The 19,757-nt window shown below is 49.3% G+C and overlaps 2 protein-coding genes across 2 annotated transcripts in view; one reads left to right on the forward strand and one right to left on the reverse strand.

Annotated features, from left to right (window-relative positions):
• LOC127684938 (guanylate cyclase D) overlaps window positions 1–16,240 on the reverse strand; it is a 36,194-nt gene extending 19,954 nt beyond the window's left edge. Inside the window, exons 1-8 of the mRNA XM_052181724.1 lie at window positions 16,234–16,240; window positions 13,302–14,060; window positions 7,523–7,818; window positions 5,361–5,715; window positions 3,860–3,944; window positions 3,178–3,274; window positions 2,970–3,098; window positions 1,798–1,878 (exon numbers count right to left, since the gene is read on the reverse strand). Coding sequence (XP_052037684.1) covers window positions 1,798–1,878; window positions 2,970–3,098; window positions 3,178–3,274; window positions 3,860–3,944; window positions 5,361–5,715; window positions 7,523–7,818; window positions 13,302–14,060; window positions 16,234–16,240 — 1,809 coding nt within the window. The remainder of the gene's footprint in view (window positions 1–1,797; window positions 1,879–2,969; window positions 3,099–3,177; window positions 3,275–3,859; window positions 3,945–5,360; window positions 5,716–7,522; window positions 7,819–13,301; window positions 14,061–16,233) is intronic.
• Window positions 16,241–17,268: 1,028 nt separating this feature from the next.
• On the forward strand, window positions 17,269–17,616 carry LOC127685031 (thioredoxin-like). Its single transcript, XM_052181819.1, has one exon. The coding sequence runs from the start codon at window positions 17,269–17,271 to the stop codon at window positions 17,614–17,616; it is 348 nt and encodes a 115-aa protein (XP_052037779.1).
• Window positions 17,617–19,757: the final 2,141 nt, after the last annotated feature.

Consider the following 19,757-nt stretch of genomic DNA (forward strand, 5'->3'; position numbering starts at 1 on the left):
GTGGATGGATGGATGGATGGATGGGTGGGTGGATGGATGGATGGATGAAGGAATGAGGGCAAGCATCATGGATGGATGAGTGGGGTTGCTGTCAGTATCTCCAATAGTCAGATCTAGGCCTATTTCTCAACCCTGACTGAAGCCAATGATCTGGAAACTAGTCCTCTCTCCCCAGCAGCCTACAGGATTGCAGGAGGAAGGAGAGCTCAAGGGTTCCTGCCCGCAGTGAAGGAAAGCAGCCTCCCCAGTGGCCGGGCCCAAGCAGGACAGAGTAAACCCTTGTCTGGCAAGGCTTCCTTCAAAAAGATGACTCAGGACTCAACAAAATGTTCTCCCTCCTCTGACACGCCCAAGGCAGCAGCTTGCATGGAGAGATAAGAATGACCCTGATGCCTTTCACAGTCCTACCATGGAGAGGTGACCTCTGACAACTCCCCCTCCCCGCCCTCTGAGTGCGCTCAGTGACTAAAATGAACTACTGAGCACAGTGGGGCGGTCTTGGATGTTTGGGGTTTCAGAGCTTAGGAAAGGGCAGTTTCCACTTCCTATGTTTGCAGCACCCCAAGTATGGAGTCCTTCTCTGGATCCAGAGAGCCCAGTAGATGCCTTCAGAGTATAAGAAAGAAGTCATATCCTGTGGAGCTTAGTTCTCAACTGCCCTGCCTGTGAAGGACGTGCTTCAAGGTTTTCTGAAGTGATCCTGATAGTAAATATTTTAGGGTTTACACACCCCTGTCACAAACACTCACTTCCACCACTGTGATGGGGAAGCAGCTGTAGACAATACACAAAGCAGAGAGTGTGGCTGTGTCCCAACTTGATTGGTAAAGACAAGCCTTGGGTTCGATTTGCCCTACAGGCCACAGCTTACCAAGTTCTGACCGCTGAGCCCTGTAGACTGATCCCCACCCACTGCAAAACTGAACGGAATCGAACAATCAAGTCCTAATCAAATTTCTTACAAAAGTATAAGATGCAAAAAGCATCCTTGATTTTAGACCCAGTATTTTAGAGTGTACTGCAATACACCAGTAGATAGCCAGAAGGTCACAATAAAGGCTCTGGGAGGTTCTGTGGCTTCCCCAAACAACCTACGAACGTGCTTGACCCCCGTATAAGACCTTTTTCCTTAGAGAAGCTGCTCACACTGGCAACAAGGGAAATGCCTCACTACCTCCAGTCACTTAATCTCTCTGAACTTCATTTAAGATAGCTGCTGCTGGGAATAATAATAAAAAAATAACAAAAGTCACAATTGAATGAAATCCCCCATTTCTCAAAGGACAGGTCTGGGTCATCCTATACACTCCCTGCCCACCCTACAACTCCCCTGGGTTGGGTGGTATTGGCTCTGCCTTGCAGGGAAGCTGGGTGGTCCATGGAGACAGGACACCACCTGAGGTCTTCCTGGGCCCTGCCCTTCCTCCCATAGCCTCTCCGATGGTGATAATTCTGGGGGAAGGTCAGCGATGGTGCCTGAGGCTCTCTCAGGAACCTCTTCTCAAAGCTCAGGACTCTGCCTGGCCTGAGAGGAAACAGCAGATACAGGGATGGGCACAGGGCACAGGGAGGCAGGCACAGGCTGAGGACCCAGGTTCCATTTCTGGGAGAGGAAGAGCCGCGCCCAGACAGTTACAGTGAGACTTCTGTTAGGTTGCTGACATGGTTTGTGGGATGCTGGTGTGTGACGGTGACTATGCCACTGATGAGATGCTGGCTGGGCGGTGATCATGATGAAAGGGACCAATCCAGACCAGGGAGCGTGTGCTGAGCATGTGCCTCCCTCTAAGGTCCTACCTTTCTCAGGAGGCTGAGGCTCCTTGGCCGCAGATCAGGGGCCACGCCGGCTTCAAACTTCTTCAGCCATACCCACTCTCCCTGTTTAAGCAAGAACCAGAGTTGGCCTGCTTTAGTTCACTGGCTGGCTAAACTCAGAACACTCCCACCACCCCTTGGCCTCCGTGCATGCCCTCTCCTGTGTTCTGAGCTAGGTGTAGCCTGGTTAATGGGAAGAGTGAACAGACTTTTACTGAGACTCAGAGTGGGCCAGGGGCAGGTTTTGGTTGGTGGACATGAGGTCTATTTGTCACTTGACCTCCCTGGAACTCTGTGACCAGGGTAGATAACTTCTAGTCTGAGCCTCAGCTTCCAAGTCGGCAAGGCAAGGCAACCGAAAGGCAGGACCTAAGGAAGTATGGGTAGGAAACAGGGACTTAACTGGAGTCTTCACAACGAAGAATTCAGGTACCTGTGATAAGCTGGCTGTGACTAGGAGCTCCAGAAGAGACCGGAGATGAGGCCCGACCCTCACTGTGGTCCCAGGTCCCTAGGGGATTGGCTCCTCCGGACAGCCTCACCTGCAGCCTGCTGGCCATTGTGTTTTGTGCGTCACTAAAGCCTCCTTTTAGTAGGAAAAGGAAAAGGTGGGGTGGCCCAGGGGGAAAGGTGGAAAAATAAGCAACAGGAGCCTCACACTGCTTCCCACGGAAACAATTAGCCAAGGTCAGTAACCATGGCAGGCGACCGCCTATTAGTCAGTAGTTGAACTTGAGACTAATGGTGCTCGGGAAAGGGCTGTGTGCTCAGCAATGTAGCCTTGCTTGTGTGACCTTTCCCTCCATAGGCTCCCCGTCAGCCCAGAGGCCAAGCTTCTCCATGGAGGTGTCTGTGGCCGAGACCTGCCTTCCCTGCTTTAGGGCCTGGGAATCCCACTGAGCAGGGGGGGTGACCTGGCCAAGGCCAACGCTGAGTGCCTGAGACTGATTCGCAAGGTCGTACATGAACCATGCTGGCGGGAGCAACGCGTCTTTTCCTGTTTCCCATTTCCGGAGCTGTTGTCCATGTGCTGAGGCAACCAAGAAAACCCCCCAAGTGGGGCCCCCTGGAAGCCTAAGACTCTCTTTGATTGGCTTCTTCCAAACTGGCCACAGCCAGTTCCAGGCCCTGCCTGGGGTGGCAGCAGCCCTCACCTGGTACAAGGCCACGCTGCTGTGCTCCAGGACGGCTGGCAGGCTCCTCGCTGAGCCCTGGGTCACCGACCTTGGGCTCCCACCATCCACCACACTTCTTGACTCGCTACCACTGTCCACGTGTGGCCTCTGGGACAGGTACAGGGGGTGTCAAGAGGCTAGACGCAGCCTGCCCCTCTGCCTACCCAGCCCAGGTCTGCCCACTCACCCGCCGGCTGGGGGTCCGCTGGAGGAAGGTGAGCTCCTGAGATGTCAGCAGGACCCGATGGGGGCCCCGCAACAGCTGCAGCTGCTGGAGACCTAACCTGAAGAGGGAAGGAGGACCTCAGTCGTGTACTGGCCCTGCCCAGGCTCAGCCCCCACCTGCTCCCCCCCATCTTTCCACATCTCATTCTGTGCCAGCTTCAGGGCTGGCAGGTGCGAGTGCTGTCAATACAGAGCCCATTGGCCTTGGTCTCGGGTCTGCAACTTCCTGGGGCCCGATGGGCCTACTGGTGCGTGAACCAGTTTCCTGGAGGCTTTGTTAGAGATCAGCATAGAAGGCTTCCAGATAGGTCTGAGGCTCGGGAAAATTAGAATTCATGCACATATAGGGGAGACATGTTTGCAGAGAAGGGACCCTGGGATGGGCCTGGCTAGCCCCTCGCTGTGCAGATATGAGCCTAAAGCTCAGAGGCAGAGTCTCATCCAGTGTCACAGGCTTGTCCTCAAGACGCAAACAGACCACTCAGGAGGCAGCCAGGACTCCTAGCTCTTCTTGTTGAGTGCATCTAAGAGAGGGAAAGAGGCCCTGAGATCTAGAAGTAGAGGTGGTGAGAGCCCCTGTAGTTTGCGGAGGGAGACCCCATAGGACAGGAACTCTGAGGCTGAGCCAGGCCTATCAGCCTCACCTGAGGAGGTAAGCAAGGAATCCACCAACCAGTGCCAGGACACAGGCTAGCGTCAGAGTCAGGAGGCCGCCCAGGGGCTGCACACCTGTGCAAGGAAAGATTGGGGTCATTAGTGACCAGTCCCACCTGGCTCTGCTGCTGCCTCCTCACATCCCTACCCTGTGTGGGTGTGGGCGCTGACTGTCACAGGCTGAAGCCCCTGGAGGGCCTGGCTTGGCTTTGTCTTTGAGTGCCTGTGGGAGGAAAGGGTCTTTGTCCTGTTCTCTCCTACTCCTGAGAGCGAGCAGTGGTGGGGCAGGGATCAGGAATCACTATTTGTAGAAGAAAAGAGCAGGTGAGGGCTTCGGCCCACCCTCTCCAGAGGCTTCTCATGTAGTTCACAGTAGTCTGGAGGCGATGGCCCTGCCTGGTTGGGCACACTGAGATGAGTGACACTCCGGGAGGAGCTGTTGTGTAAGGACCAAGGAGGCAAGGGGGTGGCTCTGTGCTGGAGCACTTGCTTGTGCTACAGAACACACACATGTTACAGAGCAGGTGTGGTCAGGCAAGCAGAGGCGGCACCAGGGTCAGGAACACAGGCGTTCCTGTCAGGGGAGGCCTGACGGGTGACAAGCATTTGGGAAGATGCACGAGTTGCTGTGCCCGTAGGTTAGAGCTAAAGATCCAGGTTGGCTGAGCCTGGACAACAGGAGGCACAGAAAGTTTGAGGCAGGACAGGGCCAGAGACAAGTCTGGTTAACCCTGCCACCATAATGATCATGCATGCATTAGAGAATGTGCATGTACGGATGTGCCTGTATACACGTATGTGAGTTCAGTCACGAGTCATAAAGGATGACAGCCAGGATGGATAAATGACAGGAATCAGAACTGTGTGGACCTCTTGCCCTGTAGCCCCCAACCCCCTTGGTCATAAGGAAAATGAATCCTGTATTGGAGTCAGCAGACTTGGGTCCAGCATGCTCAGCCACCAGCTTCCTGTGGGACTCTGGGGCAAGTCACCAAGGCTTTCTGAACTTTAATTCTTTAGTAGTGTCTGTGGAGGGTAATGGCCTACGCACAAGGCTGTGAGGCACTTAGGAGATCTATAAGCTAGGAGCATCTCTAGCCCTGATCATCCAAGGGAGCCCTTGCTGATCTCTCCTGGTGATTCTCAGCTTCTGGTCAGGCTTCCCCATGAATGATCAAAGCTCTTCTTTATATTTGCTCCTGCCCCCTTTGTAGGACTGATTACCCACGTGGAGAGTTCTAGTGTAGAACAGCTGAGCAAGCATGGAGAGATGACATAGGCGGACTGATGGAATGTGTACATGAGTGGGTAGATGGGTGAATGGGTGGGCTGGTGGTGGATGGATGGAAGAATAGGTAGGCAGGTGAGAAGATGGTTAGATGCATAGATGGATTGGGAGAATGGATGGACGGATGGACGGACAGATGGATGGACGGATGGACGGATGAATGGATAGACAGATTAAAGATTAGTGGGCAGACAGTGAATTACCTCTTACACATAGTGTGTTGGGGTCGAACCAGCAGCTGGCATCGCGGGCTGGAGCGCTCCCTCCGGGAAAGTGTATAGCCTTTCCCAGGGCCCGCACCTGCCATGTGCTTGTGTCCAGAATGTGAGTAGGAACCAGCTGGCTTCCTTTGCCATCTGTGTCCAGGATGACATATTGGGCTAGCCTTCTGCCTTTCCCATCTATCCGGATTCTCTGGCTAAAACCAGCCACATCGAGAGCTCTTATGTGGTCCCCTAAGTGAGCCCCCGAGAGCCCTGCTCCAGGGGTCTCAGATTGTTTCAGGGCGTGGGCCAACAGGATGACGGCATCATAGATAGTTCCAAAGAGTGGGGACACCTGTGGAAGAGAAAGCCCTCCGTCCTAGCACCCTGGGCATCTCGGGGGCTGCAGGATTGTTTAGATTGTTGTCTTCTACCCGCCACAGTCCTCTCTTTGGCCGCACTTTACCCCAGCCCCACCGTCTCCATGGTTACCATCACCACTGTGCTATCCTCTAACTCAGATGTCTCTCAAAGCTTCCCAAAGCAGTGGTTCTGGCAGGTCCTGCCTCTCGGCTCTTTGTTCAAGTCCTCGTCTGATGCTTCTTGATTCCCTCAGCACTCCACACACACATAGTAACAAGATGAACTAAGTTCTTTATCTAAGGACAACACGTGATACATAAGCAAGGGTGTCCTTGCCCAGCAACACATGGCGATGATATAATATATAATGTATATGGTATGAATTTGACATAGAAAGATATTTTTCATTTGTGGCCCATCCGGTGACACCTGGTTCACTCAGGCGTCACCTCCTCCTGGGGGGGCTTCCTGGCCCATCTTGTCCCTGTTGTCCACTCCTTTACTCCAACTTCTCTTCATCCCTTTGCCCTTGTCTTCTTTCTGGGCAGTACCATCATTCTAGATTTGTTTATCTTGTTTCTTGGTTGTTGTTTATGTTCCCCAACAGAATGAAGCCTGTCTTGTTTTTTTTTTTCTTTTTCTTTTTTGATTTTGTTTTTGTTTTTTCTGAGACAGGGTTTCTCTGTATAGCCCTGGCTGTCCTGGAACTCCCTCTGTAGACCAGGCTGGCCTTGAACTCAGAAATCCACCTGTCTCTGCCTCTCAAGTGCTGGGATTAAAGGTGTGTGCCACCACTGCCCGGCAAGCCTGTCTTGTTTGTCGACAGGCCCCTGGCATTTGGCATGTGATGATGTCAGGTGTCAAGAGCTGAGTAACTTCCTTCAGCACCTGCATCCCTGCAGGCAGATCAAGCCACTACTATCTCGCTTCACTAAGAAGCAGGTGCAGTAGTGCATGTCTTTAATCCCAGCACTCTGTAGGCAGAGGTAGGTAGATCTTTTGAGTTTGAAGCCAGCCTGCTCTACAAAGTTCCAGGACACCCAGGCTGCACAGAAAGACCCTGTCTTGAAAAATCAAAAACAAAAACAACAAGAAGAAATGAAGAAGAAGAAGAAGAAGAAGAAGAAGAAGAAGAAGAAGAAGAAGAAGAAGAAGAAGAAGAAGAAGAAGAAGAAGAAGAAGAAGAAGGCGGCCCTGGAGTTTAGCTAAATCTGATAAGCCAAACCAAGCCAGTAGCCATACCCCACTGCTATCACTTTTCAGAGTCACAGGGGTGACCTCAAAAAAGTCCACTCCCAGTACTTTCTCCTGGTTTTCATAACCTGCTAGAGAGATTGAGTCAGGAGAAGTGGGATGTCACAAGAGGAAGAGTGGCTAGAAATTAAGACTATGGCAATCGAGTACACTGTCACTGGAGATTACATCAGAGCAGAAGGGTACATGAGAGAGACGGGGAGGAGGAGAGGGAGGGTGAGAGGGGAGGGAGAGGGAGGGAAGGAAGGAGAGAGAGAGAGAGAGAGAGAGAGAGAGAGAGGGAGAGAGAGAGAGAGAGAGAGAGAGAGAGAGAGAGAGAGCATGAGACAGAGACAGACAGAGATAGGAAGAGAGAGAGTGTGCCCAGAAGCCCATACTTGTGGGCTAGGCAGGCAGACACAGGTCACGTGGCCACAGTGGAGTGCGGCTGGTTAGCCAGGTAGGTCAAGGCAGGAAGACTTGTAATGGGTAAAGTGTGCACACAATGTGCACACACTGGCCCAGGGCCCCACCCTCTAAGGCTGGAGAGAACCTGACACACTCACCTGCTCTGGCTCCAAGTTGGCAGCTGCCCCTCCACTTGTCTTGGTAGCAGTGAAGGCTTGGCTCTCGGCACTGGACTCCAGACTGATAGTAAGTACTGCGTCGTAGGCCTCTCGAAGGGGCCCATGGCCGCCCAGGGCCAGGTAGGACTGATTGCGATAGGGCAGGGCAAAGAGCAGCGTGTCGTAGGGCAGGAAGACTAGCCTCCCGTCGGCCAGGCCCTCGGCCCACGCAAAGCGTAGCAGGGTGGTCTGCTCCGGGCCTCCAAGCAGCGCCGAGTGCATGCACAGAACCACAACTGGGGAGCAGACATGCAGGGTCACCTATGCACTCCAGCTCCTGTCAGAAACTCTAATCCCGAGGCCCTCAGAGCTCCCAAAATCTGTGGTCACATTTCTAGCCCCAGCCCCAAAGCATTCTGGGTATAAGTGAGATTTGTCCTCAATCTGAATGTAATTATGGCTGAGGCCACCAAATCTAGGTGGAAAAATAATCCTCTCAATCAAGGATACCCTTGTATTAAGATGACCCTGTGACCTCTCATCCCAGAAACTACACCAGCTTCTCACCCATTCTGACCCTCAGACCCTGATAAGGACTGATATTTATCTATGGTTGTTCCAAGTGTACTTACATTTTGTCATTCACTACTGACTGTGGGGTATACACATGTAATGCCAGCACTCACGACACTGAGACACAGAGGCAGGAGGATTAAGAGTTTAAGGACAGACTGGGCTTACATGGCAACATCCTGTTTACAAATAGACAAACACAAAACAAAACAAAACAAAACAAAACCCCACCACAGTATGAAGATGTATGTTTATCATTATCAGCCTTTCGGAGAGGAAACTTGGGCACAGAAAGGTTTATGAATCTCCCCAGAATATAGAAACATCATAGTAGTAGAGCTAGGCCTTGAATCTTGGCATTGTATTTAATTTTTTAATTAAGATGATTTCATATCATCATATCAGAAATCATATCCTTAAATGTGTACACTTTGGTAGTTTGAGTATATTTGCAAAATTGCATCACTGCTGTTTAGTCTGTGGGAATGCTCGTCATCACCCCACTGATGTCCCAACCCCCCCCCCCAGTCTATTGCCCATCTCAATTGATTGTCTAGTGTGGATATTTTATTTGACACATGATCCTTAATGTCTGACTTTTTACTTAAAGTGCTCCAGGTCCATCTTGATGACAAGTATCAACAATTCATTCTTTATATGGTTGTATACTATTCTACCACCTGACCACATTTTGCTTCATTCGTAATCAGCCTATAACCCTAACTGTGGCCTTGGGTGGTACCTAAAGGTCAAGCAGATACTGTGACATCAAGACAAAGAAATATTGCTGTGGTTTGGCTCTGAAGTGTCTGTCCCCAAAGAGGCTCATGCCTTGAAGTTTTGGTCCCTGGTTGGTGGACTTCGCCTTCATGCATGGATGGGTTTATAGTTGGTGGTATTGTTGGGAGGCGATGGGATGGGGGACCTTGCTAGAGGGAGTGGGTCACTGGGACCACACCTCTGAAAGTTATCCTTGACCCTTCCTGACTCTGGTTCCTGGTGCCAGGAGGTGAGTCACTGCTCCCTCCCACCACCCAGACATCCCATCTCACCTCGGGCCCAAAGCAATGGCCCCATCTGACCTTGAACTGAAAACCCAGGAAAAGCTTCCCTTCTTCCAAGCTGTTTTTCTCAGGCACTGTTTTTCATAGCAAGGTTGTCTACACCACAGCCTCTAATTGCCTCCCAGGGAAAAAGATGGAGCGGCCCCACTCAGGGTAAAGTCCACAGACCCCCTCTGCTCCTTTGCTGTCTTCCCACATCGGGTTCCTGACAGGCTCATAGCCACGGTGGAGAAGGCCATCGTTCACTGAGATGAGGTCAGGTCCCAACTGTCATCCTTTTCCTAGAAAACCCAGGAAGATGGAGCTACCACAAAAGAACAGAGGCCTCCCTGCTTTGCCCCAGGCCCCTTGTTACACAGAGGTCAGAGCACAGACGGAGCCCCTTCCTTGGCTGAGGCCCCGAGTGGCTAATGCTGGACTGGTGACCACGAGCCCTCTGAAAGCTAAGCATCCGGAAGCTCTCCTGTTGAAAGACCCACTGGGATAGGCCATAGCCCTGCCCCACACCTGTTTTTACCACTCTTCTAACTAGGGGTCTCCCAGACACCCCTTTTCTCCTAAGTGTTATCGGAAGCATATTTTGTACTTGGCCACAAGGGGGAGTCGAGAACCACATAACTAGGGAGAAAGCCAGATCAGGGAACCTCTCTTGACTGGGCACATCCATATCTCCTTTTCAACACCCCATGAACTCGGAGTTTTATACTGCCTTGTGCCACTGAAGGAACTATGGAATAGCACAGAATTTTGAAAAGAAAGGACCCTGGAAGCACAGGCGGGTTTTTGTGGCTTGCCAGAGGCCGCACAGCCAGTAGGGCCAGCAGGGAGCTCCTGCAGTGCTCCTCACTGTCCTGCCTCCTGAATCTGAATGCCAGCATCATGGCTGGAACTCAGGTCCCTGCTGTGGTGGCAGTGGCCTGGTCTCATAGCCTCCTTAGCTGCTCTCGCCCTGGTCCAGCCGTGAAAAGTAAAAATTGCCCCATATCTTCCTTAGCCATGAGACGTGTTACCTGCGCTAGCTGGCACTTCTGTCTCAGATGCTCCTCCCTCATCTCCATTCTGCAGTTGACTTCTCATTCACTGCTTTCAGCCCCAGCCTAATGACACCTCCTTTGGGAAGCCCTCTCCACCTCTAAACAGGTCATCCCCTCTGGAGTCTGTTCCTTCTCCAGTTTCAGGTTCCTCATAGCTAAGACCCAGCCTGTCACTGCCATGTTCCCAGGGCTCAGCTGGAGGCACATCTCACAAAACTAAGCATTCAATTTTTGAGTCAAGCATCCCCAGAAAGGAGGGGTAGAATGTTTAATCCCATTCATAAATACTAACCACAGCAGTTTGGGGCGGGGCTCTTGGCCAGGATCCAGGAACCTGGGCTTGAGATGTCTGAGTGAAGATTGTTGAGTTCCTTGTGATAACTCATGGATCAGCTGTCAGAATCCACTATATTGAAGTGGTGTGAGGATCAGAGCCTGAGCTCATGGGATGAAGGCAGAAATATAAAATGCGAGAGAAATGGCACCCCAGACTGGCTAGGCTCACTCAAACATTACAGATGTTTCCACTGAAATATTAGGGGGTAGTACAAAAAAGAAAATCCAACTGACAACCTAATACTGGATGCATAAATCCCAATACAGAAACACAAGAAACATGAAAGACCAAGGCGGCAACACGACTGCTTGAAAATCATCAATTTCATAGAATGAACCCGCAAAATAGAACAGAACAGATAGAACTCTAAACAGAAAGTACAGAAGAATGAGTATAAAATGTTCAACACAATCAAAGAGCCTACAGAGGAATACTGGCTGAATGAAAAGAGAACACAGATAAACATCAGTGGGGTGAAATAAGTCAATACAAGTTATGAAATATGAAGAGAGGAATACTGGAGGAAGAGAATGGAAAGATGGCTTAGCCAGGAACAATGCTAGTCACCCAATAATGCAATCCTACAGCCTGTGCTCAGTCCTCAGAACACACATGTGTACCATAGCAGGCCATCCACATACTCACATCACACACACACCACCATCATCATCATCGTCATCATCATCATCATCAATTTCAAAAGAAGTACTGGAAGAAGTCAAGTTCAAATATTGGAAGTGAATAGTTCAATGACTCAAATAAAAAATTTCAGTGGAAAGTTTCAGAGCAGAATTAACCAAGTGTAAGACAGAGAATATCAGGTTTTGAAGTCAAAGTACATGAATTCAAAATTTCAGACAGTGGTGAAGATAAAATAGGAAGAAAGTGTGAACAGAACACGTGAGATCAATTCAGTGCCAACATATGAGAACTGCTCAGGGCTACCACAGGACTAGATCTGAAAGTCATGGACACAGAAAAAGGAGAATTTCAAGTTAAATACATGGGAATACATTAAAAAAAATAGAAAATTTCCCAATCTAGTGGGCTATCAAATGCAAGACACATTTAGAATGCCAAACAGACAAGACATCCTCATATCATATTATAGTTAGAATACAAATATATATTAAAAACTACAAAGCTAAGCACAAATTCATGTCTGGGACAGGTCTATCATAATAATATCATAGATTGAAATACAGCCCATAATATCTTAGCTTTAGAATTTCTGTTGAGAAATCTGCTATTATTGTGTTAGACCTGAGAACATGGATTATTATACCCAGCAAAGCTATCATTCTATATAAAAACAAAAACAAAATAAAAAATAAAAAGAAAAGTAGAGAAATTTATAACCACCGAGCTAGCACAATACACAAATGGGAAAAGTAAACATATCCATGAGGACATGAGAAAGAATAAACTACAGTAGGAAAAATATATAAGCAATTTAGAATCAGGAAAGGATCAAACACTGCAAAAATAACAAAGCGACAGAAATGACTGCATACATTTCAGTAACAATGCTGGATGTTAACAGCTTCAATTCATCAATTGAAAGGCATAGATTAACAGATTAGGATAAAACAACAACAACACCCATCTATTTGTTGTCTGTAAGCAACAAGCCTCGCTGACAAAGACAGCCTTTTGCTGAAAGGATAATGAAAGACATTCCAAGTTAATGGAACCAGAAAGCAGGCAACTCTAACAAGTCTAACATCTGGCTAAATAGATTTCAAAACTTAAAAAGTCAGAAGAGAGAAAGTCAGAATGTTTGACACCGGAATGATCTCCGAGGAGGCTACTGCAGATCTGAACATCCCTGCACCGACTATTGGTCCATCGATTTTGTAAAACAGACTACCCTGGACGTTAAGGTGCTGACTGATCTAAGCACTGTAACAGTGGATGGCTAGTTGGCTGCATTCCAGGACACAGAGCAATTTTTAACAAGTAAAAAAGAACTCTGAAATAATTTTATCTATTCTCTCTGATATTAATGAAATAAAACCATAAACAACAGCGAGAGAAACTGCACAAACTGGAGGTTAGACAACTCAGTACTAAATAGTGAATGAATCATCAAATAATTTAGAGAGTGAATTTTTAAATTCCTAGGATCAAATGAGAATACAATATGTAGGATATAATGAAAGTAGCTCTAAGAAACTACATATAGCCGGGTGGTGGCACACGCCTGTAATCCCAGCACTCTGGGAGGCAGAGGCAGGCGGATTTCTGAGTTTGAGGCCAGCCTGGTCTACAGAGTGAGTTCCAGGACAGCCAGGGCTACATAGAGAAACACTGTCTTGGAAAAACCAAATCTAAAAATCAAAAAAAAAAAAACTACATATATACATACATGCACGCGCGTACACACACACACACACACACACACACACACAAGTTCTATTTTATTTCATTATCAAATCTATTCTTTTCATTCTCCCCCATTTCTTTTTATAATGCTAGCCATGATGAGATCCTTGTAACACTCCTGGAGCTTTTATTTCAAAGGCAACCACCAAGGATGCCCTAGGCTTCAACAGACAACCTCTGAACCAGAGCTTGGGATTCTGCTGGTCTGCCTGACTGCTGTGTGACTCGTTCTTTGCCCTTTCTGACAAAGGAAGCCTTCAGCAAGGATGGCTTACAGGACCATTGCTGAGCTATTGGCAAGTGCTCAGCCCAAGTGATACAGAATCTCCTTGTGGTCATGTGAAGTTCAGGCTGCCTATAGCAGGGAGGGGCCCTGATATACTTACTTTTCAAACCGTGAACACTGTGGAGCTGCTTGCAAACCTCTGTGGCCCCCTTCTCTCCAGGTCCCAAAGAGGTCACCAGTCCAATGGGCAGCCCTTGGGCCCTGAAAGCTGTGGCCAGCTGCTGGGCTGTGGCTACCCAGATGTCCTGGTGAGAGGACACAATGGCCAAGCGAGCCCAGCCAAAGTGTCTCATGACAGACAGTAGCACATCGGCTGCAGAAGGCAAAGTGGGCACCAAGTCACCTCCTCCCTCTGGAGCGCCACAGGCCCAGGAGAAGAGGGACTTGCCCCAGCCTTGGGCCAGAAGGGCTGCTGCTGGACAGTACCCAGGATTGACAGGGCCTACAAAGGCAGCCACTGTGTTCTTGTGGGCCACAAATGTGGCCAGGGCACGAGGAGTCTCACAACCTGTGGGGAGGACCTTGAAATCCAACTGTGATCCCAGCAGCAGTGAGGCATCCTGATTGACTCGATCTACAGCTAGCTGGGTAGCCATGCTGGGGAGGGCCTGGGCAAAGATGGGGTCGCAGTCCCAGGGACCCAGCACCCCAAGGGTGAAGGTTTCTCTTGCCCATGCTGGCAGGGAAAGGGAGTCAGTCGACAGTAGGACACCCCAAAATACCACAGAGAGGACTGATATGGAAGAGACTGTCCTCAGATGACTGACAGTGAGTCTCCATGGGCCCTGGCAGGGCATGCAGGTCTTCCAGTGTGGTGCTGTCCAGTCCTGGCCTTCAGAGTGACAGCCCTGCTGCAGACCTGGGGAAGGTATGGATAAGCCTTGCTGTCTAGCGGAGACTCTGGGTACCACCTTTAAGCCTTTCTTGACCTCTGCCTGGAAGCACCATAGCCTCTCCTCTATCCACAGGGCTTGGCTATCTTTCTGCCCACACCATTTGTGTAGTCATCTTGAGAACCACAGCAAGAAATAAGATCCATTCTGGCCCCTTAGAAAACCGCCAGGCAAATAGAGATGCAGAGCTCAGCCGAGGGAAGAGTTAGCCTTGTCAGGAAGATGGATAGGAAGGAGGAAGGACAGTGAGGGCCTCCTGGAGGAGGCAGAGCTCACATCAACTCTACACTTGAAGGCATATCTCAGGGGAAGGGATGGTTTTCTTTGAATGTCATCAAAGGGATCTGGGTAGAGCAGCCCTTTAGAAACCATGTTTGATACTGAAATGTAGATGGGAGCCTTAGAGCCATATTGAAGACACATTCATGATCTCCTAACTTTGGGCTAGGCACTAAGGTTCTTTGAGCCTCAGTTTCTTAACCAGAAAAATGGAAGTGCAAATAGTTACCTGGTAGATTATGGAAACTAGACTGCCTCATCTGTGGTGGGATGAATGCTCTGCACTCACTAAGTGGCCATCTGCCTCTGCCTCATTACCACCCCTCCATCTTCAGATCTTTGAGGGAAGGCAGAAGGTGCAGAGAGACCCAACCAGGAAGGAGGCAGGGGTTGAGTCCCAGCTTCCTGCGAGGCCTCAGCCTCTCACCTGTGGAGTTTCCAATACTTTGCTGTGCTGACTGAAGCCTTCAGTAGTACTCTGCTTCTCCCGATTCATGCCTGGGGAATGAAAGGCTAGGCTTCTGTTTGCCTCTGAGCCCCGTGGGCTCGGCTCCCCTCTGGTGTGGTACTTAGTGGTCTCCTAGCATTCAACAGAGGTCCACTTGCCTGAAGTGAATCCTTTGGGGCTGCGGGATGAGCTCTGGATGTAACAGGTTTTGTCTGTCTCCAGCTGAGAACCAAGGTGTGAGCCTTCAGTGTCCTAAGTGGCAGTCACTTCCCTCACAGTCTTTTTCCTGTAGTGCCCCTGACTCAGACTTTGCTGGGGCATCCCAGCAGCTACCAGCATATGCTTAACTCTCAGTTTTAGAGGAAGAAGCTGATTGTGGGTAGTATAGTGACTTGTCTGAGGTCTTACAAAAGGTGTGACCAAATCAGAACCAAAACTTAGCCACCAATTTCCCAGTCAAAGACAAATACTATCCCACCTTACTTGCTTTCTCTATCTCTATCTCTATCTCTATCTCTATCTCTATCTCTATCTCTATCTCTATCTCTATCTCTATCTCTATCTATCTATCTATCTATCTATCTATCTATCTATCTATCTATCTATTATCTATCTATCTATCTATCTATCATCTATCTATCTATCTATCTATCTATCTATCTATCTATCTATCTATCTATCTATCTCATCAGAGTCTTAAAGATACTGATGTCTAAGTCAACCCCTATGTGTTCATATGGGGACACCAAACTCAGAGAGGAGGCTGTACTTCCCCTGGTCCTGCAAAGCACCTGTTGGACCCCTGACTGCCTCAAGAGTCCTGCAGCCAATGGCCTATAGAGGCGCACAGAGGGCTCATGGGCATTAGCAGGACATAGCAGGGGCCACCTTTCACCACATCTCTGCCCTGATTTGTAGCACAGGGTCTAGACCCCTTTCTGTGCTCTGGTTTCCTCAACTGTGCAAAGAGAACTCAGTTTGCATCTTAAAGTCTCTAAGTGTCCTTTTGCACTGACGGTCCATGGGCTGATATAACATGAAAACAGAGATCTCTGTCTCTGAGCCATATTTACCTCTACCTATTGCTGCAAAGGGCATAAGCTCCTCTTCCCTCTGCCCTGGGCATGATAGGTTAACGGGCAACCCTGAAGTGGAGAGGGGATCATAGTTTTTGGATTTGGAGATGGCCTTTGGATTACCAACATGTTGTTTGGTTTTTGAGGCCACACTTATGGAATTGAAGGCTCCCATCAGAGCCCTGGAGCTCAGAGACAGAGATGGGAGCTTTTGTCTGCACAAAGGCACTAAACCAGAGAGAGTGACAGCAGTTCAGGGGACAAGGATGGAGAATTCCTATCAGCCCAGGGCCACCCTCCTGCCCTCCTGGACCTTTTTGCTCTGAGCAGACTCACCTGCCATGTTCGGCTCTCAGAGTTGACACTGGATCTTTGTCAGTCCTGAGGGTCTCACACCAGGCTTCTCAGAGGCGAAGCTTTCTGAGCACTCTCTGACCTGGGGCTTCCCAGGTCTGTGTGGTGTCTTAGCCACTCACTGCTCCCGTTCTATCTGCTGGCTTCCCGAGACTCCTGCCTGGGGAGTGCTTCCGATATGGCTCAGTCCCTCCCTGTTCCCCTTAGGATTCCAGAGAAATTATCTGGAAAATTGAATCTGTTCAGACACCAGGGCTCTGGGGAGCCACACGAGAAAGGAAGAAGATGGGGGGGGGGAGGAGAGGGTGAGAGGGTGTCTTCAGCACTGTGGACAGCTCCGGCCACTCTGGGGTGCCCATGAGGCAGGGTGTCCAGACAAGCCACAGAGCTCAGCATTGACAAACATCCACCAAGTGCCAGACATGGTTCATCTTACCCATAGTGGCACTGTTATTGCTTCTCTCCAGAAATATACAAAGTCTGGCGCTGAAAGGTTAGATGACCTGTTTCCATGTTCTGCCAGCCCATGGAATGTCAGGGCTAAGTGATGTTTAGAGACTTTAAGCTGCAAACTCTCGACTCTTCAGAAAGGGAGAGGTGATAGAGTCAGCCCATCTCCAGGTAGCTGGCTGGTACCAGGTAGCTGGCTGATAGATACCAGGTAGCTGGACTACCCCGTTACAGGAACCATTGCTCAGCAGCGACCTCTGCTGTTCGCAGCCTGGATACACAGCCATGCATAGTCAAAATCGATGTCCATGGGCCAAGCGCATGTTGGGTAGGCTACATTCTGACTGTCAAGGCTACTTCCCCCTATTGATGGAACCCTAGGGTGTGGGAGGAACAGCTGGCTGACAGCCACGGGTCATCTTGTATACCTAAGTGCTAAGGACATGTGCACACATAGACATACACACACACCACAGTAATACATTATATTGAATTTAGTGCATGCTATCTGGCGCCTCAGAGCTGATTCTTCAGTAGCTCATCAGGAGCCTTCCTACAGCAGCCAACATGATGAAGCAGATCAAGAGCACTGAAGCTTTTCCGGGGACCTTGGATGCTGCAGGAGGTAACGCTGCGGTGTCGGATTTCCCAGGCACCAGCTGTGGACCTTCAGAACGACCCGCTCCCTTTCATTCCTCTCTGAACCATATTCCAGAGCTCTTCCTTGATGCGGATGCGGATGACTGCTGGGACATTGCTGCAGACTACGAAGTCAAATGCATGCTGGTCTTCACGTCTCATAAAAGGGGTCAAAAGGTGAAGTCTTCTGGAGCTCACAAAGAAAAGCTTGAAGCCACTGTTAACAAATTTGCCCAATCATGTCCCGAAAAAGTAAAACAGCCATCAGCTGTTTAAAACTTGTCATTTTCTAATTTGTAAAAAAAAAAAAAAAAAAAAATGAAGTATGGAAATTTATATCCAACTGACATTTATATATGACAATAATATATCAATTCCACTCTTTAAAAAATTAAATTAAATTTTTAAATTTAATTGAAAGACAATGCTCCAGGTAGACTCTGGTCTCCAACCCCTCCCCCCAGATGCACCCACACCTACAGCTCCACCCCATCCCCACCCCATAAACACAGACACAGAAAAAGGGAAGAAAATAGGATGGAAGGAAGAGTTGGGAAGAAGGAAGGATGTCCCAACATGACTTTAAGCCATCTGGGCCCTGGGGACAGCTCCTGAATTGTTGTCTCTCCCTGGCACTTGCCACCATGACAGCTAGGATTCTGCTACCTCCTTAGCACCAGGTCCAATTAGCAAAATGGCACTAATATAATCTTCTGCCATGATTCTCTGTGGGCTATCCGGCTGATCCAAGGTCTCCCTTGAGCCCTGTTATGACAAAGAACTGGAGCGCTGGATAACTCTGGGGACCAAACAATAGAGACGTCTGTTGTTCAGCACAGCACCTCTAATGTTCTTTCAGATAGGAATGAGAGGGGAGATATTTGCTAGGACAAGAGCCACAGAGCAGGTGTCAGGGACTGTGTTGACTGGGTCCAGTATAGACAGGTGAGATGGAGGCTTTCTATGAAATCACCTCAGACTGCATTGGTGACAACCACCTTTGTCCTCCAGGACCCCTCTAGCCTTTTCCTTATTCAACATGCAAGCACGGGTGCTAGAGAGATGGGTGGGGGTTAAAAGCACTTGCTGCACTTCCAGAGGACTCAAGTCTGGTTCCCAGAATCCATGCTAGGCTGATCACAACAGCCTGTGACAGCTGGATCCAGGGCATCTGATTCCCTCTTCTAGTCCCCGTGAAGACCTGCATATACAGGCCACGCATACATGCACACACATAATAGATAAAATAATTAATTTGCGAAGGAAATGCAAGTTGTTAGGAGTGCGGTAGGTATGACTGTCTCCATGCCTCTCGCTCACTTCAGGATCTGGGGATCTAGCTTAGGCTCTGCTCTCTAGGCAGGGGACAGATGGGCGAGGCATTTCAATGCTTCTGCCTTATAGTTCGTCTCCCAGAGCCTTTGTTCCACAGGCCAGAGAGGCCAGACGGTGAGCTGGCTACTAGCTGTGCATGCCCACTTCCGTCCGTCCATTCTGGAGCTGGGTAAATAACCACCACACCCTCTATTAGGAAGGCCCAGGCCAAGACTGCCCTGCTTGCTCTTTCCTAGCTGCTAGTGCTTGGAGTCTGTGTCTAGTCACCTCCTAGCCTCCCTCCTCTGTGGAGGAAGACCAATAGCATCCACCTACCTCAAAGGGACTTAGTGTCCACCCTCATCCTCCCCATGAGGCTTTGAGGCTGGAAATGGCAGTCTGGGAGTTGTGTGGGAAGCAGGGAGCCCACACTGTGGTGATTCCAGACAGCTTTTGGCTGCCAAGTAGAACTGCAGAAGGCTGCTCTTTCTTTCTGCCAGGGATGGATAGAGATCACCACAAGGGGACAAAAGGGGGAACCTCCCCATAGGCCTTAATTTGCTACCCACTGACAACACAACTTCTGATCCATCCTTGCTTCCTCTCAACAGCCTTGCCATAGAATTCTGGGTCAGACTGCAGGGCCAGAAGGTTCCTAGGAGCCCCTGCAATGAGACCAGCTGAGCTCAAGATGGCCACACACATGAACTCTAATAGAATCTAAATCCCTCAAGAACAAAGGGGTAAATGAAGGCAAAATGGAAACCATTACCAAGGGAGGAACTCACCGATAAATGCCTTTGGGAAACCCCAAGAACGGACGGACCCAGAGCCCAGTGACAGCTCTTACTTTTAGTTAATCGCTAATTTTGAGGTCCCTGCTACTGGGCAGTACATTTTTAGCTTCCCACTAACTTTGCTGTGGAAAACAACCACTTTCACTGAGAACACCAACTCTTCTTGCATATGTCTGAAGGATGACTGACCAGGCAAAAGGCTTGGCATCTCTGTCTTCATAGTGTGTTTGCCCCCTTTGCTTCCTTGCCTCGTGAGCCAGATTCTACTAGACTCTGCACACAGAAACACATTTCTTTTTGTTTTTT

Source organism: Apodemus sylvaticus, chromosome 1 (genome assembly GCF_947179515.1).
Source record: "Apodemus sylvaticus chromosome 1, mApoSyl1.1, whole genome shotgun sequence".
NCBI lineage: Eukaryota > Metazoa > Chordata > Mammalia > Rodentia > Muridae > Apodemus > Apodemus sylvaticus.